The 24712-nt window shown below is 43.6% G+C and overlaps 1 protein-coding gene across 1 annotated transcript in view; it reads left to right on the plus strand.

Annotated features, from left to right (window-relative positions):
• Nucleotides 1–24712, plus strand: part of Prom1 (prominin 1) — a 92671-nt gene that overhangs the window by 30859 nt on the left and 37100 nt on the right. Inside the window, exons 2-7 of the mRNA XM_032915997.1 lie at nt 2173–2228; nt 6467–6672; nt 16134–16254; nt 18154–18217; nt 19571–19660; nt 22506–22723. Coding sequence (XP_032771888.1) covers nt 2173–2228; nt 6467–6672; nt 16134–16254; nt 18154–18217; nt 19571–19660; nt 22506–22723 — 755 coding nt within the window. The remainder of the gene's footprint in view (nt 1–2172; nt 2229–6466; nt 6673–16133; nt 16255–18153; nt 18218–19570; nt 19661–22505; nt 22724–24712) is intronic.

Below are 24712 nucleotides of genomic sequence, written 5' to 3' on the forward strand. Positions count from 1 at the left end.
CCTGCTCTGATGTTTTGCTGTATGACCCATTGGTCCATTTTCCACCTTGCCACAGAAGCCTTTGTGACCACTTACACTCGCATCAGAAAAGGGATTCACTGAGTTTTACAAGTCTTCCCGCGGTGGCATATCTCATTTTAAAAGGGTCATGTTTGTTTTATATTTATGCATGGATGTGCAAGCATGTCTGTGCACTGTTCGTGTACCCGTGGCTGCCCCCACTTACTGACACGGAGGCACTGGATCCCTGGGACTGGAGCAATGGATAGTTGGAGGCACTCTTGTAGGTGCTGAGAACTGAACAGAGTTCTTCTGTCGGAGCAGCCATTGAGTTCCCTTAACTGCTGAGCCATCTCTCCAGTCTAAACACACTTCATTTTTACTATATCTACTAGTCACAACAGGCAAGCTCATTAACGGAGTTTTGCAAAATTCTAATTTTGGCTTCAAAGCTTCATTTAATCATTGGTAATAGGTGTTGTCATTGGCTTTTGTGAAGCTGCGGGCTATATACCTGAAATTTAGGAAAAATATCTACTAGATACCCAAATCAGAGTAAACATTTTGTCATTCAGTCTTTCTTTCAGCAAAAAAACTGGTATTCTGTGAAAACGTGGCTGATTTAGCTTATCTATAACTGTCCCCACCAGCGGGGACCCAGTTATTCAGGGTCCCGAAGGGGCGCTACCCTTGGGCCTAAATGGGGGGCGAGAGAAGAAGGAGACCAAGCAAGATTCTGTTGTCAAGGTCTCGTTTATTGGGATGAACGTTGCAGCTTTTAAGGCTTTCAGGTAGGGGATGACCTTTGTGAAAATGAATGAAGGGGGAGATGAGGTATAGGCAGTGATAGCTGGAGGCAAAGAAGTCAGATGAGGTCAGGTGGTGGAGACACCGGGTGTAGACTGAGGAGATAACTGGTATCTGCTCGAGCTGAGGCATCCCTTGAATGTTATCTTCCTGTGCCGTAAATTCATGGGAGAGGCTTTATCCAACAATCTTAAGACTTATGGCAGTCATCTTAGGAGTGAATATCTGTGGCAAAACAGCCCAAAGTCACCTAGCCACTTTGAACCATGCAGTCAAAAAGCAGCTAGGCCCAAATCCAATATGGCTCCGTGCATATAACTACTGGTATAGTGTTCTGCTTGGCTTTTTTTCTTAAGACTTCATACCATGATAATGTGGTGTGCAGACACTCCATTTTCTTCTACAGAATAATTAAGAGATACTTGTGTTATACCATGGAATTGGTAGGAGCCAGTCAGGAGCGAGGAGTGGGGTCAAATCATGTCCAACCATAAAAATCTCAACTGGAAAGTGGTCAGAGTAAAGACTACTCCCTCCTCTGCTCAGGGTCTGCAAGTCCTGGGCCTTCAACCTTTACTCCCACTAAAAGAGGTCATGTAGCCTCAGCCAGGTTAAACTTCCGCTTTCCCACATTAAGCCTCTTTGTACAAATAAGGAATTCCCAGCACCTAGCCCCGCCCATGACGTACGCTCCCAGCCTGCCTCCCTAGAAGTGTGTTTCTCGACATGCTCGCCCATTGCCTGAGGTCCCCATCATTGACTGGAGGGGTGTAGCACTATGGTAGGATAGATACGCAGTATTGGCAGGGTCTGGGGCTCTGTCCATAGTAGCACGCAGTGGAGGTCAGAGGACAACTTACAGGAATCAGTTCCCTTTCTGCACCAGCACAGGCTCTGGGGGTGACATTTGGGTCACTTGTGGGTGGCAAGCACCCTTTTCTGCAGAACCATTCTGCCAGCCCTGAAGTCACTAGTTTTATTTGTAACCACAAATATGACTTGTTCCCAACATTTGCAATATTTATAAATGAGTCTTAAAAGCCAAGGAGTTATTAATGTGAGAAGTCCCTCTTCCTGTCTCTAAGCAGTGTATGAAAACTCTGAGATATTGTGGAAAAATGTTTACTTTTTATTCATGCTCATTTTGGAATAAATGTTCAAATAACTGTTAAAATATTAGCAACTTTTCTGTAAAATAGGTTCAATAGCCTAATTACTTACCTGGCTTAGGAATTGGACCACCATTATCAGGGTGTTATGTCTACCGGAAGTGATTTATAAGTACCTAATAGGCCTTATGTATATGTAGTGTATACTTTTACTGAAAAAAGTAATTTTTATATTTTCCGATTTTTTTCTTTACAGATTTGGTCAAAAAACTCATACAGAAGAGGTTTGACATCTCAGTCGATACCAAGGAGGTAACCTTTGTTTTTGTTATTAAGAATAGCAAATAGCAAATAGGAAAAAGATCATGTTTGGTGTGAACGTAGGCCTTTAAACAACTTTTTTTTTTTTTTTGGTAACTTTTTTGACTAAGGATTTTTATGGAATATTGTCGTATTTTATAAATCTTTTTTTAGTGGCAGCAGAAATTTCCAAATTTGTTGTTGAAGAGAAACAAGTTATGTGTCATTCTAAAATTTCCTGAAAAGAAATATGTTTGTTTGTTTGTTTGATTGTTTGTTTGTTTTTAGCTAAGGGAGGGAAACTAAGCAGAAATGCTTGAGAATCCTTAGAAGCCGGAAACAGTGACGGGGAGAGTGTTTTCAAAGACAGTTTGTTACACAACAGCTTCTCATCTGTGTTTATTGCTGGGTTTGTGGAGTAAACTGCTTAGGTGGGCACACTTGGTTGGAATTAAGAGAGTGTCAGAAATAAACACGGTTGTTCTCAGACAAGCAGGGCAGGATCTTATGGTTCCAGTGCAAAGGGCGATAAGAAAATCTGGACCCAAACAAAGTTTCATTGATTTTTGGTTAGTTGTAAGTGGAAGACGCTGAAAACACATAGTGTGGTTTGGCTCATTTTCCTAACTAACTGACTGGTCTCCATCTCTGGACCACTCTGAGGAATCTGGTCTTGGGCTGTGGCTTTTATTCCATTAGCAATATCAGTGGGCTTAATTATGCTTAGGTGAGTATTGCATGTGGGGTTTGCACTCTTGGAGTATGACAGGAGGTAGCAATATGGCTGCCAGGTCCTCCAGTGTGAGAACATTATGTCTGATGGCAAGTCCAGGGATACTGGGTCATATGAAAGAAGATATACAACGCCCAGACTTTCTGGAGGAGGTAGCATCTCTTCTGAGACTCATCCAGTGAGTGATGGAGTGGGAATAGGGAGGCGCACCTGGGAAGTCAGAGGAGGAGGAAGGGAGAAAATGGTTTGTGGGAACAACAACCAACTTAGAACAGCCAAGAAAAATGAGGAGGTGAAGCCCACACTGACTAGTAAAGGTCTGTGCTGGGAAGTTTGCATTAATGACGGTGGAACTTCATTGCATGCTGTTAAACAAGGGAAGGACACTTCCAGATTTCATTCTTGAGAAGACACTTTGGAAGAGTTGTCTTTGGTTCTTGGACTACAGGCAGCCCTTCTTACTGTTTCACGAAGATCATATAGCAAGCATGTTAGCATCTCTCACTGCCCTGTGATTCCTGTTTTCCCTAACCAATGATCATGCTGACTTTGAACCTTTCAAAAATCCAAAGGTGAATTCTGGAACTTGACTCTGAAACATTAATTCCTAATATGCATGCAAGCATTCTATTCTGTTCTCATGTTGCTCTTTCCACCTTGGTATTTACAATGTGGAATATGGTTATGGTGAATGACCACGTGACTTTTTCTGTTTTCTTTCGATGCATGCTGCCTCTGCTACACCCAAACCTCCCTGTTTTGATTCCCACAGCCAGAAAAAAACATAGTCTATTTTTTGAAGGTAAACTGCGCTTATGCATATCTGTCCGTGGTCATTGTTTGTCTTACTTAGGTCAATGGCTAGTGTCGTCTCTGTTGGCACTTTCTGTTCTTCCCTGGTGTTGCCCCTGTGATGTGGTCTCAATTTGTTTTGTCTGTGTTATCTCTGTGGCACGTGTGGCCCTAAGTTCAGTTCTTCACGGTGGCAGGGTGGGAGGAAGAGAGAGGAAATCAAACAGTCTCTTTCCTGACACTGTCTGATACTTAGTTGGTAACATTGGGAAGATTGTACATATATTTTAAACTACTTTGTTGTTGTTGAAGCCAAAACTAATGCACTATAAACATTTTAATACATCTTCTCTTCTGGGTTTGCATTTATTGCTTCCTGTGGCTCAGAAAGTATTTAAAATTCCTTTAAATATTAAATAATTTTGTTTGCTGAGAAATGGGAGCAAAATCTGTGAGTTTGTGAGAATTTGGAGTCTGGGTTGGTTTTTAGTTGGCCAGTGATATTAGTTCTCAAGGAAATGCAAAGAGTCAGTTAATAATGGGTGTTCATGGTTAGAAGAACACACACACACACATACATACACACACACACACACACACACACACATACAAACACACACATACACACACACACACACACACATACACACATACACACACACACACACACACATACACACACACACACACACACACACATATACACACACACACACACACACACACACACACACACACACACACACACACACACACACACACACACACCCTCTGATGAACTCAGCAGCTGCCCTTTTCTTTTTTTTAAAGCATTTTAACCTTAACATGGAAGTGAGGAATATTCAAGTGTCAGCTGCACCCCGGTTCATATGAGTGCTGCCTATAGCTAACCGCTGTCAATCGAACATTGACTCTGAGCAGTTGCTTTGGCTTTGAATTCGTGACTGTTCGTCCCTTGTGCCTATGAGGCTCCTCGTGTTAATGGATGTTTTCCCAGTGTAGGGAACCAGGCACTCCCAGAAGGACGTAGCTGACTTCCGTTTCAGTGCTCCCTACCAAGGTATCACAGTCACCTCTGGCAGGGTTGTCCACCCAGTAGGGCTGCTGTCTGTACATCAGGCCTTTTAGGCCAAGAGACAGGTATCGAGGCGAGGCAGGCAGCTGAGGGGAGCCAGCGAGCTGAGAGGACGGCAGGTTCGCCACCAAGCTCGTTCTGTTGGACATTCCGGAGTGCTGACAGAGACCGTGGGGTAGGGGATCGCACACTGGTGGGTGGTTGCTCATGACAGGTAGCCAGAGGCTACACATGATCACATCCCTGTATCAGGAGATGCTTTTTAGCTGGGCAGATTTCAGGACAGAAGTCATTGTTTTCTTCTATTGCTTTTGTCACTGCCATATTCCACTGTGGACAGGCTACAGAGAGTGGTGGCCTTGAGCTCTCTTCTTGATTGCCTTGCTTATGACAATGAAAAAAAAAATACAGCCATCATTCAGTGGTGGAAAGATAAGCTGAGTTGGTTAAACAGGAAGTTGGCTATAAGATCATGTCTCAGTGCACACATAAAGGAGCAAGGCTTGTCTGACTTTTCATTTTAGCGCCTACGTCATCCATTGCTATCTTGCTTGTTCACGAATCATCAAGTGCCATCCTGTGATTTTTTTTTTTCCTGCCATTCTACTTGGTAGAGGACTTGCCTAGCTTTCATGAATTTCTGAGTTCCATTCTCAGTACCACATAAGCTAGGCATGGAGACATACATCCTGCAATTGAACGATCCAGGAGGTGGAGGCAGGAGGATCATTCTTTACTAAGGAGACCAACCTGGGATACATACAGGGAGCTTTGTCTCAAAAACAAAAGAAAGCATCAGGGAGCGAGCAAACAAACAAACAAACAACAACAACAACAAAGAAATATGAGTGACTCTGCATGGACCGGAATGAAAGATTATTTCATACCCCCCCCCCATTGTTCCATGTACTCCAGGGACAAGCTAGCAAGGAGAATGAAAATATATTAAGGTCTTTGTAACGATTGTATGTGGAAGTTGTGCAGGATGCTGGGATCTCAGGACCAGTATGGACACAGGCTGCCAAGTCCTATACTCACCAGGTCTGCGTTTTGCATGGCATAGAGAGCTCCACTTGCTAGTGCCAGGGGATTGCCTGGGTACTTCCTCTTTAAGCATACATTCTTCCTAGTTCCCACAATGACCTGAGAAGAGACACACTGTTATCCCCAGTGTCTGTCCAAGGAAGGTGAAAGCCTTGTGCTTGAGTCACTCGGAATGTCTAGACTTCATTCAACATTTAGATTCTGTTAGAAACGTGGAGTTTGTCACTAGTCGATCCCATCCAACATGGTTCGAGTCTTTCCTAATCTCTATTCATTCTGTCTTCCTGGTGTAAAGCACCCTGTGTGTGACTGACCACGCACAGCTATTTTTTTTTTTTTCTTTTTTAAGCCATCTGGAAAATAAAATGCCCTTGGAATCGATAGTAAACCGTTTCCCACTTGACATTGCTCTTAGGTAACTTCCAGGTAATTGAAAGGAATATTAAACTCTGGGCCAGCATCCTGGTAATTCAGTACTCTACGTCCTTCAGCAGGGAACTAAACGGAAACTCCTTAAATGCGTGCATATTGAGGCACTCACAATAGCGAGCACCTGTGGAATGGTCTTCCTGTTTCAGTGACACGTGCCATGCCTTTCCTTTTCAGGTCGCCATCTATGAAACTGGAGTTCTTATCTGCGTCATCCTGGGCCTGCTGTTCATTTTCCTCATGCCCCTGGTGGGCTTCTTCTTTTGTTTGTGCCGTTGCTGTAACAAATGCGGCGGAGAGATGCACCAGCGGCAGAAGCAGAACGAGCGGTGCCGGAGGAAGTGCTTAGCCATCTCCCTCTTGCTGATTTGTCTGCTCATGAGGCAAGTCAGGGGGCTGCAGGGAGATGGGAGAATTGTCTGCTTCTATTCATGAGTTTGTGTATTTCCTCTTCCTCCTTCTCCTCTTCCCGCATCTCTTTCTTCTTTCATTTTCTTCTGTCCAGAGTTCAGGGGGTAGACCTGGCTCTCCTGGAACTCACTGTATACACCAGTCTGATCTTCTGATCTTGGACTCATAGAGATCCGGCTACATCTGCCTCCCCAAGTGCTGGAATTAGCGCCATGGCGCGCCCCTACACCCGGATTCTTTTTTTTTTTTTTTTTTTTTTTGAGACAGGATCCCACTATAGAGTTTAGGCTGCCCTTGAACTCAGTAAGGACGGCAAAAGTCCTGGCTGGGCCTGAACATCTGAATAATGTGTGCTTTGGCTTCCAAGTCCTAGAATTACAGGCATGCTCCCCCACCCCCAGCCCACCTCCACCCGAATATCCACTTTAACGTGAAACAGAAAGGGAAGCAACTCACAAAGGTACCGTTGTCAACTAGATAATAGCATTGTCTGAAGTTGCCCTTCCTTACTCCCTGAGTGGTCCTTTTGGCAGTTTTTCCTCTTGTTGATGCGTTTATCTGTGTGTGTGTGTGTGTGTGTGTGTGTGTGTGTGTGTGTGTGTGTGTGTGTGTGTGCACGCGCATGCTTGTGTTATGGGAACCTAGGAATGTGTAAATTCAGGTATGCATATGCCAAGGCTTGTATGAGGTCACAAAACAACCTTGGATGTAGGTCTTCTTCTACGTTGCTTAAGACAAAGCCTCTTCGTTGCTGTTTCCCTGAGAACTCTGGGTAAGCTGGCCACAAGCTTCCAGGGATTCTCCGGTCTCCTCCCATGCTGAGATTACAGATGTTTGCCATAACAGTTTAGCTTTTATGTGGGGGGTCTTAGGATTTGAGTTCAAATCTTCCTGCTTGTGTGGCAAGCACTTTTACCCACTGAACCAGGTCCCCAACCCCAGGCAAACTAATGGCTGAAACATTTACCTCCTTCCTCTGCCACCTCTGTGGAGGCTCACCACAGGGAAGCAGGGAGGAGAGCCTCTGTTTACTAGCTGACGCCAAAGGAATGTTGACAAGTCCCTGAACTCTGAATTTGTAAAGATTGTTGAACAGAAAGAACTTCCTCGTCATTTTGAAACCTGCTCTTCCTGAATTTGCCATTTGTCCCCACTTGTGAAGTCTAGAATTCCTTCATAAGCCAGGATGTTCATGTGTAATTCCTGCTGTTGATAGAAGTTTGCAGCCAATGGATCTCACTATATAGATCAGGCTGGCCTCAAACTCACAGAAATCTGCCTGCCTCTGCCTCCAGAGTGCTGGGATCAAAGGCGTGTGCCACCACACTTGGCAAAACAGCTTTTTATATTAGAAATAAAAAATTATGTGAAATGATTGACAGAAGCTAATGGCTGCCCCTGGAAAAGAGATTGAAGGTTGCTAGAAAGCTGGGAGGAACTCAGCTGCTTGGTCCCTGAGTTACTAGCTGTTGGTCCTTGGTTACTTATTGAATTGATTTAAACATGAACAACAAGACTCCCTGTGGGATGATGTCACAGGCGAGGCAGGTACAAGATAGAATGAGGCCTGTCATTGGATGAGAAGGAAGGATGGGTGGGAGAAAAGTTTGAAGGAAGAGGAGGAGAGAGAGAGCGTAGTTGGGGACAACATGGAAGCCAATGTTAAGATTCCACATTGTACCTTTACAGGTTGTTATGAATATTCTTAAGGGACAGATGTGCACAGGGCTCTGTATGTCTAGGTGGGCAATTATATCTTATCAATTGGATCAGAGGTTATTGTGTTGTGTGTTCTTTCATGTGGTGATTTAAGTGTAAGAAAATGTGTGGTGGCTAGAGATGCTGGGTCACCGCGGAATTGGGATGTGTGTTTCTGGCATGGAAACCTGCCTTGGGAACTAGATAGGTAGAGAGATTGCTGCCAGGCTCAGAGAGAGGCCCTCAGCAGTGCGATAGGGGATGGAGCAAAGCGGGTGAGAGGCTTTGCTGACTGAGAATTAAGATATCTGCTAGATATCTTGGGACACTGTGGTGCCGGACCCAGAGCGGGATAAAAGACAGCATTTTATTTTTTATATATTTACAACAACTTCCCATCACCAACAAAAGCTGATTTGTTACCTCTTGTTCCAGAGAAGTGACAGCTGGATCAAAGACAGGACTTCCCTGGAATAGAAGTGGTGTAGACATTAACCAAGTATTGATTGTGCACAAACAGCACCCAGTTGCGTGAGCCCTTAACTTCCTGCACTTCTGGTTATTTCTAACCTTCTCACTTGAACCCAAGTGTGGACATCTCTTCTCCATCTCTGACTCTGCTCTGCTCTGTGTCTCTGTCTCTCTGTCTCTCTCTCTCTTTCTCTCTCTTTCCCCCTCTCTCTCTAACAACTCAAATCTATTCTTTCACTGGTAATTCCTGAAGTGTCTGTCTACCCCTACTTCCCTTTGAAGCCTTCTCAGGAATGTACAGACTCAGCAGGGCGGCACTGGAAGGGGGAAGGGTAGTTAGCACAGGAATATAAATTACAGCCTAAAGACCCCTCAGACTCCACAGGGGCTCCCTAGTGTTTCCAAGAGGCTGGAGACACGTGTTTCCATCACCCACAGACTTGGCCCGTATGTTTTTCATTCACACACCTTAGACATTAAGGACTAGGCACAGGTCAGGAAGCGACATTTGAACACACTGCCTCTCTTAGGGTAATTGCCTACTTAGCAAGCTTGTTATTTCTTAAACAAAAAAATATTTTCTTGTGTATTTGAATATTTTGCTTGCATGAATGTCTGTGTACCATGTGTGGTTCATGACTGGTACCCACAAAGTCCAGAAGAGGGTATTGAATCCCTTGGGACTGGGGGTTACAAATGGTGTGAGCCTTTATGTGGGTACTGGGATTTGGAAAAATAACCCATATACTATTCTCACTTAGCCCTATAGTATTTACACATAAGTTTAATTTACAACATGAAATCAAATTAGTTAAAATTTGTCACACACTAAAACAGTAGATCAGCTCTGACTTAATTATATTGAAACCTGAAATTATGAACTGAAAACAAGTGTTCTATTTGGATTAGAAAAAACAAGTAAGTATGTAAGAAACTAGAAATGAATGGATTTTTAAAAAAATAATTTTTCAAACTAATATATACTTAAAAAGCCTAACAAGTTTTGTTTAATGAGTCTGCATCTCAGGAATAAAGATAGGTGAGCTATACGTAAATATGTTATTTATATATTTTGGTATTTTAAAATCAGTTAAATACTTCCTCAATTCAGAATAAATTCATTCATAATTTATAGAAATGCAAACAAAAGTCTAACTTAAAAGAGGAATCCAATATAGAAAACATGTTTCTTTTAAAAAAAAAATGAAAATCTTGGTATACATATGCAAATATTTATTAAGTTGGCATAGATAAATCTGTATAATAAAGAGTCTTCATGGTATTTTGACATGTATTCTCATAAGGCAAAAATGATTCGTGTGGGGGACTGGAAAGATGACGTCAGTTAAGTACTATAGCTGTTTTGGTATCTTTTGTCTGAAACCCCTATCAGTTTTCATCAGGATTGAAAATTGGCTAAATATTATTTGCAAGTATTAGGACAGCTGAGATTAGGATCTAGAAGAGGAAATGACTCTGTGAGTATGAAAGTGAAAGCGAAAGAAATGGAAAGAAATCATGTCACCAAAATTAAAGGGCTGAGCAAAAGAACAGGGACAGACGGGCCATGATAGAGAGGAGGCAGAGGGAGGCCATGATAGAGAGGAGGCAGAGGGAGGCCATGTTAGAGAGGAGGCAGGGGGAGGCCATGTTAGAGAGGAGGCAGGGGGAGGCCATGTTAGGGAGGAGGCAGGGGGAGGCCATGTTAGAGAGGAGGCAGAGGGAGGCCATGATAGAGAGGAGGCAGGGGAGGCCATGATAGAGAGGAGGCAGGGGGAGCCATGTTAGAGAGGAGGCAGGGAGAGGCAGGGGGAGCCATGTTAGAGAGGAGGCAGAGGAGGCAGAGGGAGGCCATGATAGAGAGGAGGCAGAGGGAGGCCGTGCTGACAGTCCTCTGTTTCTGAGCAACTCCTCTAGCTTCTGCTTCAGCAGATATTGCGTACTATTGATAAAACATTTGCTGTGATTACCATAAATCCTTCCACTAACCCTCAACCTGCTCCCGACCTCATTCACTCATTGGAAATCATACAGTTCAGTGTAGTTGGTTTTACTTAATCTTGACCACGTTGCTTGTTCTGTTTAGACCTTTTCATCTCAAAGGTTTATTTTCTCAGTCTCTCATTGTTCCGTTTTTGACAAGGCCACATGTGTCGAGAGGAAGATTTCCTGGTATGTAGGGAAGTGCAGGCCGTGCTTCCTCGTGCTTCCTCTGAGCTTTCCCTAGAGACAGCTATAGATAGGGAGTGCCCTGGGACCTGGCCACATGTTTCTGCTGTCTGTCCATGCCCAGTAGGTTGTATTCCCGCTTCTGTGGCTGAATCAACAGATGTATCTTCCTCAGAAAAAAATAACTTGCCTTCCCTTCATACTTGTCATCAACTACATTTGTCAGAGTGTCCCAAAGGCTAGGTAAGAGAAAAGATGGCTTAGTGCTGAAAAGTGCTTGCTGCTCTTGCAGAGGACGAGGTTCAGTTCCGAGCGCTCACACTGGGCAGCTCCCAAACACCTGTGACTCCAGCCCCAGGGATCCAACACCCTTTCCTGGCCTCTGTGAGCACGGGACTCGACTGCACGCACCCATGCACAGACACGCAAGCAACACATAAGTAAAAGTAGAGATGACTCTAGAACGAAAAGCAAAGCCTAAACCCATCCATGCCTTGAATTGTGGGAAGTTTCTGGATAGCATCGTAAGTCAGCGTCGGTAATGATTACCCTGGTGAACTAAAAGCTTCTAAATTTATCTATAGGATGTGCTTACCACTCTCCAGCTTGGAGGGTAGAAGATTCTCAGAGAAACAGATCAAACTATATCCTGCCAGAACGTCTTGAGCCTTTGATAATGGGAACAAGAGATCTGGTTGTTTAAAATTTAAATAAGTAACTTTTAAGAAGGAAGAAATCGCTCGCTAAAAGGGTTTATTTGGTTTTCCACTGGCCAGTTTCATTAAGGCCGTAGATAGGGGGAAAATGGCTTCACTTTCTAAAGATTTAGTTTATAAAAGCTCTTAAGTCTTTACTTGTATGTGAGGAGATAATTTTCCACAGTGTACAGACAATTCATAATGCCATTTAACCTATGAATAAAAGCTCCTGTCTTCTGCTCCAAATCTGACGACATTTTGCTATACCACACCAAAGCACATATTTGGTAGTTTAAGAAGAGTTATGTCTGGTTCTGCTGACAGGGGATCCATTGATGTTTTATGGCTTGTTTGCCTTGGGTCATTTTTTTTCTCAGTGTCTTCATGCCCTAGTCATTGACTGGTGACTGTTAAAATGCAGAAAAATTAATTTACGTGGCTCTAATGTTTGCTTTAAAATACAGTGAATGACAGAGAGTGTCCAAATAGACAGCAAATAGAATCATTCATTCTCTATTTTGTTTAAATGAAAGGTTTAAATTAGAGGTCATAATTGGAAACTAGCGCTGGTCAATATAGTAAAGTTTTATCAGATGTTAATATTTGCACATTGGGAGGTTTTATTTAAGAACTCAGTTTACAGGTGTTTGTAGATGCCGGGAAGTTCCTCTTTAGTGTCACTTTGGAGAACTACAGAGAAAATGTTCTGCCAGCCACCTGACATGTTCCAGGTCTCGGGCCACCCTGTTTCCTCTTGTGCTTTCTGTCTGACCACGAGGGCTTTCGGACTTGTCATTTTCAAAAATATTGTTGTTATCACCTTTAGGTGTTTTATATTCATGAATATCTGTCCACTCTGTGCATGTCTGATGCCTGCAAAGGCCAGATCCTCAGGAACTGGAATTACAGAGTGACCACATGGGTGCTGGGATTTGAACCTGGGTCCTCTGGAAAAGTATCCTTGCTAACTGCTGAGCCATCTCTCCAGCCCTTGCACTTGTCATTTTTAACCTAAACACAAACATTTACACTGAAAATGTGCTTGGAAAGTTGTAGAATTTGTTTGCAGAACTCTGTTTAGCACAGACTTTTGTTAAAGTTATTGATAGCATGATTTTGATCATCTCTAGCTAAGCTTTCTAGAATTGCACTCTTGACAGTTGGAAAATTTGGAAAGACTATTTTCTGAAAGGTTGTACGGCAGTTTGTTGCACTGCGTGATGGTCTTATGAGTAAAGTCGTATAGAATAAGGACAAGGGCAGTTTCTGACTTCCACTCTGAGCACAGGAATGTCAGCAGATGCAGTTTAGAACAAACCTTCAAGTGCTCCAGAATGGGGACAGACTACATAAGGCAAAGTTGACAGGGAGGTAGTTACTACCTCCTTTTAGGGACACTGAACTTAGGTCTAACTAGGAATAAACTTCAGCAGGTGTTGCGACATGCAACATCCCAGATCCCTGTAGAAGAGCTCCTTTCATGGGGATAGACAACAGGAAAAGGTCAATAGGAAGTGGTGAACTTCCGGGTTCACTTTGACTTATTCGATGACCACATGGATCTGTCGCTCAGTAGAAGAAATGACTGAAATAGTTTGTAGGATGCAGGGAGAGAAAGTAAGATTCCCCAGGGTGGGGACTGGAGAGATGACTCAGTGGTTAAGAGCACTGACTGCTCTTCCAGAGATCCCGACTTCAATTCCGAGCAACCACATGGTGGCTCACAACCATCTGTAATGAGATCTGATGTCCTCTTCGGGTGTGTCTGAAGACAGCTACAGTGTACTCATATAAATAAATAAATCTTTAAAAAAAAAAAGATTCCCCAGGGCGGATACCAGCTCTATTTAGGGGGTGATCCTAGCTTGTCGCAGCCCGGATATTTGAACCTGGCTTAGTTAAATAAAGGCCCTGGCACATTACCATGTTTCGGTTCTCGGTTGTGTCTGTTTGTCTTGCACGTAACTAAAATCATTGAGTCACTAACCTAGCTTAGGATTAGGGTGTCTCCCTGAGGTACAATGTCTGCTTCATATACAAATACAAGTTTAGGACAGAGAATAGTGGATCATACAGCAGCTCAAAGGGTACAGGACACTGTCTTCATTTTCTGAGTTTGCGCTAAGAAACCTCAAGCTTAAAAATAAACAAGTCCCAGGGAATTTGTGGACATCCCCCAAGCCCCTTTCCTTTGCAGTGCGGGCAGTTTATTCATCCTACAGCGGGTTTATAAGATCAGCTCCAAACTGCCCTTTGAGACGGTGGTTGCGGCTCAGATAGAAAAAAAAGTCTTCACAGAGTTAGTGGGGTGATGGTGATGGTGGTGGGTGTGGTGGGAGGGGTAAGGGGGTAGGAGGAATGGTGGTGGGAGGTGGGGTGGGGACGAGGAACCAGGCCCAAGTGACATGTTCCTGCTCTCCTAATTCCGCTATAGTTCACTAGGCCGACCGAGTAAAGTACTATTCAATATCATGTGCCACATAGGCATGTTAGGGTCACTTAGGGAGACCTGGAGGAACTGTGCGGACTGCCACAGGAAGACGGGCTTTAACAAAGAGAATCCACAAACGAACTAAGCACTCCTCCAGATGCAACAGTACTTTTATTTGTTGAAAATAATTTTATTTTTACTGTGCATCTGTGTGTCTGTATGTGGCTATGTGTGATTATTTGTCGATGTGTGTGTATGTGTGATTAGGTGTCCATGTGTGTATGTATCTGTGTGGGGGTCTGAGCACAGGAATGGAGATACCCTTGAAAGCCAGCTACCTCAGAGCTGGAATTACAGTTGGCTGTGAGCAGCCCCACAGGTGCTAGGAACTAAACTTGGGTTCTCTGGAAGAGCAGTTAAGATTACTTTACTCCTGCTGAGCCATCTCTCCAGCCCCATGCAGCAGGACTCTTAAACAGAGGGAATATCTGTCCCGGGACTCGTATTTTTTGTTGTTGTTGTTGTTTGATTTTGGTTTTGGTGACTTGGGATTTTTTTCAATGCAAAAAGGCAAGGTGCCTATTATCTTACTACTCTGTGTATATGTGTGCATAAAACACAAGAAATTGCTTGGTAACCTGAGAGGCTGCTGCATATTGTTTCCCCAACATTTCTCTGCTACTTGCTAAACCGTTCTTAAAATACATGCACATTGTACACTGGACAGTTACAAAGTAACAGTTCTAGTCTTTTGGGCCTGTGGGTAAAACCTGTTGCCCTATTTATTAATTTTTGCTGCCCTCTAGTGGTCAGATTGAAATGTAGTTTGGGTTTTAGCTCCCCTGCCATTTTGAGGGGTTTGTTTTGTTTTGATTTTGAGGCAAGGTCTCATTGCAGTTCAGGTTAGTCTGGAGCTCTGAGGTCTTCTCACCTTGCTCTTCCAAGTGTCAGGATTATGGTTAGACACCACCATGCCTGGCTGGGAGTTTACTCTTACAGCCTATAAAATTCTAATGTTCGGAGGTTCTGACTCAACAGATGAACCAATTTGTATAATTTAAACCAAGAGATTGATAGTGGTTAATAAGCATAAGAGCTTTTAATAAATTTAAATCTAGTCTTTCGAGATAAGCAAGGAAGAAGTTTTTAATTTCCCCATAGGGTCATCTTTCCTGCAAGGTGACTATATGAAGGAATCTCTTATAATGTGTATTTTATGTAGAGAAAAGTATTTTCTTCATAAGTACCTATTCAAGAATTTCCATGGGAAAAACTCAGCCCTCACCATGAGAACCAGGACATTTCTAGCACCATCATTTGGGTGGCTTTTGTACTTTATATTAATGAAGAGTGGGCATGCCTCCCTCCCTGTGTGTGGGATAATTCGCTTCAAATTGTCATCTTGCCTTAACCTAGTATCGCGTGGGAGGAAATCACTGTGGGTGTATTTTACCCCAGCAACAGGAAATGAATCTAAGCCTTCCCATGGTGCTTTAATGCTGAAATACCTTATTTCTCTTCAATCTGGACAATATGGAAACTAACAGTTAAATGAAGAAACACCAGACATCCCAAGTCCCTCTCCTCATTTTGCTATTTCCCTCTTCTTCGGGGGTAGCTCAGGTGTGTGAGAATGTTTGTGTGGGTGTAAGGGTGCACCCACAAGGTGCACGTGCATGTATGCACATACACAGACACACAACCCTGACACTGCCTGCACCTTTGTCGTTGTCCTTCCAGCATTTGTTGTGGGCACTGTTCATGTATGAGAGTCATAACCCAGTAGTTTATCCTAAATGGAACTCTGTCTTCAGAGGGACCTTAGTCCTGTTTTGTGTCTTCATTTTGACGCTGTGCTGACGGTGGTCTTAGTGGGTACGCTGCAGTGGTAGGGGTGGCCGTTCCACGGCTCCTGAGCGGCTGAGGACATTGGATCTTTGCCAACACTTTTTCTCTTTCCCTGTAGTCTTGGCATCGCGTTTGGCTTTGTGGCCAACCAGCAGACAAGGACTCGGATCCAAAGGACCCAGAAGCTGGCAGAGAGCAATTACAGAGACTTGCGGGCTCTCCTGACTGAAGCCCCAAAGGTAAACACCTACAGCCTGCACATTCCGTGGCGCTTTCTGTAGGCTGCTCCGAGTCCCCGCGTGTGCATTTAGGAACTCAGCCAAACCTTTTAAGAAGTCAGTGAAACCACATGGAAAATCACTGCCCTTTAATGATGTAGATGAAGAAACACAACCAGAGAGTTGTCAAAAGCATGAAAATATGGTTTCCATAGCTTTAAGATATGTGTCTTATCTTGCTTTACTTTATTGAGGCATAGCAAAATCGCTACGCGTATAAAAGTACCTACCAATTTTAAGAGTCTCACTTGTTTTGGTTCTTTTTTTGTTTCTTGTTGCTAATATATTGTTGGATACGGTCGCCTCAGTGGGTTATCGTTACCCCTTATCATTTCTATAGTTACTATTAAGATGGAATTCATTAGCTTTATGCACACCTGCTTATTATTATTGTGTGGGTGTGTCAGTCTGCTTAGGAAGGACTTTCTTCCCCTATCCCCTCTCTCTAACACACACACGCACGCACGCACGCACGCACGCACGCACGCCCGCCATTTTGGAAGACAAAAAGCAGAATGGCTGAAGGCAGTGATGGGGAAGCCTCTTTTGTCCTTATCCCAGAAACGTGTTGATGCCTCACCTGTACAGAGTCTGACTTGGAAAGCATCTGGGCAGGAACTGATTTAAGTGCGTGATGCTTGTGGGAATCGACATTGGTAGGGAGAGTCCCCCAAAACCAAGGGCCCTTGAACAAGATGTGGCCTTCTGAGTTGACTCTGTCCTCCAAATGCTGCATATCAAGTGTGTCCAGAGGCCGGAAGTGAGGATGGAGGCATTTGGGAGGGTGGAGAACGGAGAGACTAACCCTGCATGGCTTTGCAGTCCAGCGCAGGTAGAATTACTTCTTTCTCATCGTGTAAACAAAAACATGTTTTTCATGTAACACCCTGAAGATTCCACAGAAAGCTCTTTCCCCCCCGCCCTCTCCAAAAAAGCCAAAAGTAACAACAGTGGCTCCTGAAAACTAGGCCGTCGCTCATCCTTTTATAAAAAGTGTAAATTCCTGGGACTTTGGGGAACTTACCTGATTGATATGAAGACCTCTAAGAGATAGAAATTTTTACAGATAATTGAATAGGCAACCAACAGAAAGAATATAGCTGTCTCCAAAAGAGCAAGATGTTTCACCTCTGGTAATTAGGGAGATGAAAATTTACATTCTGAGGTGTGCTCACTGGGAAGGTTGGCAATCCTAGAAGAATGTTCACCCAGCCTCACAGAGAGGGTAGGAAGCAGGCCATCTGAGCCCCTGTAGATAAGAAGGTAAACACTCCATTAGAAGACCAGTCAGGAATAGTAAATATCACAGACTCGTGTATGAAAACTTCAGAACGTCCTCTTGTTCATCGTTTCTTGAGTCTGGGCTGTCTCTGTGACCTGTTTATGACCAGGAGGACACAGTGGATGTGACCTCAGGCTAGTTGGAAACTCCAGCATCTAGGGGCCTCGAATCGAGTATCTATTAGGCTCTCATTGATGGTGACCCTGAGGGTATCATGAAGATACGCAGGCTGGTCACTAAGAAGATATAAGGACACATGGAGAGAGACAGACCCACCTCTCCGCTCATCCACGTAATCCTCACTATGATCCATCTGGCTGGTCCACAGAATCGTGAGACCTAAGATGCGAGCACAGCCAGTAAGTTTATACTAAGAGAGCACAGTAGAGAGTTTGTAACCGGAAATGAACTGTGGGAGTGTGTCCATCAAGGGTACCAGACAAGATGAGCGTTCACTATTTCCTAACTGTTTCTTTTTCAAAGTGCTCTGACAGAGTTAATCCTTTTATCTTAAATATTGTTGTTGTCTAATGACTTTGCACCTCAGAGGGCAGATGCCGTGTCATTTTCTTTTCCAGCAAATCGACTATATTCTGGGGCAGTACAACAGAACCAAGAACAAGGCGTTATCAGACCTGGACAGTAAGTAGCAATGAAAGATGGTTTATATTTTTATGGTTACAGCTCAGAAGATGCCTTAGCTACCTACCTCTCGTAAAGCACAGACCAAAAGAGGAAGCAAATGAAGGTAGGAGGGAGATCGGGCAAGCTGTAGAACTACTGCGTGTTTGCCACTTGGCATTGGATGGTTAAAATTCCCACTCTTAGGGACCAGAGAGATGACTTAGTGGTGAGTAGAACTTGCTCTTATAGAGAATCTAGGTTCTTTTCTCAGTATCCACACGGAGGCTCACAACCATCCCTAACTTCAGTTCTAGAATATCTAATGCCTTCTGCTTTCCTCAAGGACAGCAGGCGTATGCATGGTATACAGACATATGCACAGACATATGCAAGGTGACACTCATCCACATATAAATTAAATAAGTAAATCTTAAAAAAAAAAAAAAAGTCACTCAACATTTAACTTCAGTTTCCCAAGCAGAGGAACTTGGGTTTCTGTTTTAAAATTTCATTTTGCAGAGCCAGGTAGTGGTGGAGCACACCTTTAATCGCAGCACTTGAGAGGCAGAGGCAGACATATCTTTGTGAGTTCGAGGACAGCCTGGTCTAGATAGTGAGTTCCAGGACAGCCAGGGCTGTGCAAAGAAGCACTGTCAATAATAATAATAATAATAATAATAATAATAATAATAATAATAGTAGCAGCAGTAGTAATATTAAACATATATAATTTTATGTTGTTTATTGCAAAGCCTTACTTTCTGTAGTCATTTTTCATGCAGACTAGGATACGCGGACCTGCTAAGTGCCCCGTTCAGTGGGCTTTAGAAATAGCCTTGCTCCATTTTTTGCTGAATCACTTTTCATTCGAGTTCACACAGAGCTTGGTTAAATGGTTATGACACAAGGTGACATTTGTCCGCACTTGTTGGCAGGAGTGGTACAGATATCTGTTGGCCAAGGCAGTGGAGGTCTCTCGCCATCCTGCAGGGCACAGGACAGTTTACTTCCAACAAAGCAATATCTGCTCACAAATGTCACTTGTATTGCAGTGGAGAAAACCCAGTGTAGATGGAGAGCTAGAGACAGTGGCTACATAGTACAATTCAAGATGGCAAATGCTGTGTTCTTTATGCAAGTCTGAGGGTCCATGGAGAATAACTTTCTCCTTGGGAATGAGCGTTAGGGGGTTCCAAGACAGCTGATGACGTTTCACATGAGGGCCCACAGTGATAGTCTGAGTAGAGGCTGGGACTTGAGGACAGGAAAAGAGATGTTTTCCACGTGTAGACTCCTGGGGTTTGAGGAGAGCTCGGGAGAGCTGAAGGAGAAGCAGACCTGCCCCCATTAACTTCTTTCCTTTGAATTCAGGTATCGATTCCGTGCTGGGAGGCAGAATAAAGGACCAACTAAAACCCAAAGTTACTCCTGTTCTCGAAGAGATTAAGGCCATGGCAACAGGTATGCATGGTGGCAAAAGTGACCAAGAATAGCCCATCCTGGCTTCCTGGCTTCCCAGGGTCACTCCCTTTGACTTGCATGTTCTCCAGTGGGTAGGGATGAGAAATATAATCTGGCCGTGCAAACATGTCTAGCAAAGACATGAGCTATCCTAATATGTGTGTTGTTAGTTAAAAGCTTGTGCTAAACCTATGGTGCTGGAGAAAAACAAAGTCATTTGAGGGAATAGTAACCCAATTTGATAGGGGTTGGCCATTTGTTTTTATAAATAAAGTTTTATCAGAACACAGTTATGTGCATGTGCTTGTGCCCCCTTCCCACATTGTATTTTCTTTGTGCTTCCCATATTATTAAAGCTCATTTTAGGCCAGCTTGAATAACTTAGTTGAGTTCCCACTGTGGCCAGGAATGTGTCATCACATATTCTCTGAGCCATTCCGGCAATGTTTTTTAATTCATGTGTTGTGAGGTATCCTGTAGAGGAGACCACTTGGACATGGGTTCAAGTCAACGGAAAGTTTTCATTAGCCAGCTGCTGACTACACTAAATGTTTGATACCCAAGTGCAGTCCCCAACCTTTCTCAGAGTGAGCATTTAAGTCCAAAAAACACATCCTCAGGTAGCAAGAACAGTTAGCCAGAAACAGAATTACAAAAAGCAAAAAGCAGGGTTCCAGTCAGGGACTTTTCCAGAATTATGGACTTTGACGGATTAGGACTTTGTTCTGTTTCAGCAGCCCACCTGCTGGGTCCCAAAGCCTGAATGGTACTTCTATCACGGTGTCAGTTGTGCTGAGCTCTGGGGGCTTCTAAGGTCTGCAGGGGTGGGGTGGGGACTAGAACACACAGATGGACTTTAGAGAGAGCAGAAACATGAAAGTTGCCTGAGCGCATTACATGTGGGCTGCAGGTCAGCCCACACAAAGGGAGAGAGCGTTGGACTGGCTAATGTTAATTGGCTGGAGTTAAGAATCAAGAGTTGAGCTGAAATTAAGAAACCGAGGGGTCTTTTCTGTTTTCTTCAGATACATGCAGCCTGGGATCATGGGATTGAGTTACAGCCCTGTACTTATTATACTGTTATGGGGCATAACATGCTTTGAAGCTCTTAGAACATGGAGATTTCTAACTACTGGGTTCTTCCTGGGACATGACAGAATAGTCCTCATAAGCTAGAATGTTTCTAGACAGTGACTAAATAAACACGTGCTTCCTGGGCCGTTAGCTCACTGGATCATGGGTCTTTCTCTGTTTCTTGATTGAAAATAACTGAAATCAAAGGACAAGACAATGAGATAAAGCCAATGAGAGATGTGTGCTCTCTCATCCTCTTGAGTTTGTCTCTGTTTAATCCTATGCACTTTTTTCTTTCCTGGTGATAATTTTATTGAGACTCTGCATGTGACAGGGCACAGTAAAGAAGCTGACAAGGTGGTCCCTCCCTCCATTATTAAGGAGAGGGTTTTATTGTGGGTAAGAGAGAGAAGATACATAGAGGCATCTGGGAAAAAGAAGTAGACTGGACATGCCGACAGAGTGGACATGACCAGGGCTGTCTCCAAGAGAAGCAAAAGAGCAGGGGTGGGAGTAGCCTTCTCTCTCTCTCTCTCTCTCTGTGTATGTGTGTGTGTGTGTGTGTGTGTGTGTGTGTGTGTGTGTGTGTACAGGCCTTGGAGTTTTAGGGTAGAGGAGGAGGTGAGAAGAGTCAGGATGCTGGAACGGGGACTTTGGAATGGACAAGTAAGTACTTATAAGTAGGGACTCGGGGAGCCTGAAGGCCAGCACGGACATTGTTATGCTGATAGGCACTATAGGCATATGTCAATGGAGACCCTATGTACCTTCTCCAGAGGTAAAGGTAAAGGAAATGACTATTTTAGGGGGGATGAGAACCTCTACCACAATTCAGAGGAATGCTGGCTTTTTATATAGCTGTCAGAAATCCTTTTACAGTCCAGCTTGAGCTCATTTCTGGACATATGTACTTTCTGAGATCTAACACTGTATACTTGGGCAGGGTCCTGGTGGGTAGAAGTGGTTCATGGCTGACTTCCGGCATGCTCCTTGACAGTTTAAACATTAGTGAGTTATGGTTGGAACAAAATCCAGAGCAAAAATTAAAGCAGGTTTCAAAATACGTCTTCTTCGGTAAGGTTACAGAATTGGAGACCAGGGGTTGTGCACCCTAGCACTGGAAGCTTTCTCCATGTTCTAAGTAAATTGTCAAAGCTTGGTCAGGCTAGTTACTACCTGTGGGAACAAAGCCTAGATCCACAGATTCCTTAATTCATAGCTGGGTAAACTGAGGCCCTTACAAATGTTCTCTCTCTCTCTCTCTCTCTCTCTCTCTCTCTCTCTCTCTCTCTGTCTCTGTCTCTGTCTCTGTCTCTCTCTTCATCAGAAAGTTCTGATGAAGTCACCTGAGTGGGCGATTCACTTCTCAGACCTAGACAGCCCCTTTTGGGGAAGCATAATTAGCATCAAATACAAACAACATCAGGGCAACCCACACACCACCTGCCCACTTCTGGCTGGTAAATGGTTGTTCTCTTAACATTCATAGCCCGTGTATGGATGTAATTGACTCTTAAGTGGGTGAAACTGCTTTGTTGATAAGACAGTGGTACTTGGGGTGTCCCCCACAAAGTTCCCGAGTTTGTGGGCAACTCCTGCTTAATAAAAGAGAGCCGGTGGGGGGGAGATGCTCTGGGCAAAGGGGCTGCAAGGAGCTCTGGTTTCTCTTGTGCGTCCTGTCCCATTGCCCTTTGCAGCTGTCGGAGCTCATCTCCAGGATTTTTTGAGGTAACTCCTCTGGCCAGTTCTGATTCTGGCTGTGTTCTTACAGCCATTAGACAGACCAAGGACGCCCTGCAGAACATGAGCAGCAGTCTGAAAAGTCTACGTGACGCAAGCACCCAGCTCAGTACCAACCTGACGTCTGTGAGAAACAGCATCGAGAATTCACTCAACAGCAACGACTGTGCTTCAGACCCAGCCAGCAAGACCTGTGATCGCCTCAGACCAGAGCTGAGCAATCTGGGGAGCAACCACAACTCAAGTCAGGTGAGCATGCCCCAGCCGGGAGAGCCAGAGGAAGCCAAGCAGGGCTAAGACTGGGTGCACAGTGGCTTGGGCTGGAAAGGAGTAACATCTTGTGCTCTGGGAGTCTTGTCAGGACCTCTAATCACTTGGCTGGAATGGATACAATAGAAGTAAAAAATTATGAAGGAAAGGGTTTTTTGGTTTTTTTTTTTGGTTTTTTTTTTTTGAGAAGTTTACCAAGGTAAATCCAGATTTAGAAAGAACAGGATACATACTCACCTTTAAAGAGTTTTAAAACTCAGCACACTGGGGTGTGGGAGGAGGCTCAGCAGGTTAGAGCACTGACTGCTCTTTCTTGAGAGAACTTTCACTCAGTTCCTAGCACGTGGGTAGCTCACAGCTGACCATCTAACTCCAGATCCAGGGACTCCAGCGCCCTCTCCTGTTCCCCACACGCACTGCACCCACATGTGTGCATATCTCCCTATGGACATACAGTAAACCTGAGTAAAATAAAATACTAAGAACAGCCCCAAACTAGGCATAATAACCATATATGCTAGAAGAGACAAGTCCATTACTTTCTACAGTTTATCTCTTCATTTGAGATGCATTCCATTTCATATTTGTGATATAACTTTAGTTATATTACCATTCACGGTCTATATAAAATATTTTAACATACTTTTCCTCACCTTCATATTTTATGAGTCAGGTTTTTTTTTTCAAAGATTTCACATACACTATCATTGCATATCTGTTGATTTATATTTGGAGCTGTCAAATGTACTCTTAAAGGTCAGTTCTATTTTAGCTATTTGGAATAGATCTTTTGAGAGGATAATGTTTTATGCCTAGTTGTTGCTGCTTGCCTTTTTGAGACAGAGTCTCATAATGGCCCCATACCTGCCTGGGATTTGTTATACAATCCAGGCAGACCTCAAACTTTTACCCTCTGCCTTCAGCTTCCTAATGCAGGGAAGGCAGGCATACTCTACCACACCTGGAACTATTGCTTTTTAATATGATTTTTACACATGTGGAAAAGTTGTAAATATATGGCACTTCTTCCATGCCTTTGGATAGGTTTTGCCAAGTGTTCTGTTTTCCTTTCTGCTCTTGTGACACTACACTCAGACCGAAAGCCATTTAGGAGAGAAAAAGGTTTCTTTGGCTTACATTTCCAGATCATAGTCATAGTCTGCCCTTAAGGAAAATAAGAGCTGGAACTCAAGCAGGGATTTGAAAAAGAAACCATCAAGAAATGTTACTTGCTGGCTTGCTGTTACTTACTTGCCTAGCTTTCCTGTACAGCCTGCCTAGGGAATGGTGCCCCCTGCAGTGGGCTGGGTCCTCCCGCATAGGTTACTAATCAAAATAATAGCCTACAGGCATGCTCCAGGTCAGTCTGACTTAGACAACCCTTCAGTTGAGATTTCCTTCTCAGATGACGATGCTAATTGTGTCAAGTTGACAGGTAAACCTAAGGAGGACACCAACATGTTCAGCATTTTGTCCCAGTTATTTTATCTGTTTCTTCATATTCTTATACAATATTATATACAGTTCTTTTCTTGAAAACAAGTTTGTGGTAAATTGCCCTCCTGTTCCTTTTATACCAAAGTAGTTTAATATGTTTGTAAACTTTGTGTAATCATCATGTGCACATCCAAGTTAGGACACAAAACACAGAACCATGTCCACTCCTGTCCACTCTACATGGTCTCTTCTGATGTCAAGTTTTTAATGAAAACACGCTTATAGATGTCTTCTCTGCCTGGATCCTGCCTGGAATGGGCTGAAGTGGGACACAGAGTTGGATGTAGAGGTAGCTTTAAAGACTGATGGTCTCTGGCCTTTCAGTTCTCTAACCATATTGAATGCTTGCTGAGAACTTCTAAAAAATCCTAAAAACTTTCTTGCTTATTACGTGGTCAAAAACCGCTGGCTTGAACAATTAACACCTGCTGCCTAGCAGCGGAGAATTAAGGAAAAACTGTATTGCTATTG

This window comes from Rattus rattus, chromosome 11 (assembly GCF_011064425.1).
Source record: "Rattus rattus isolate New Zealand chromosome 11, Rrattus_CSIRO_v1, whole genome shotgun sequence".
In the NCBI taxonomy this organism is placed as follows: Eukaryota; Metazoa; Chordata; class Mammalia; order Rodentia; family Muridae; genus Rattus; species Rattus rattus.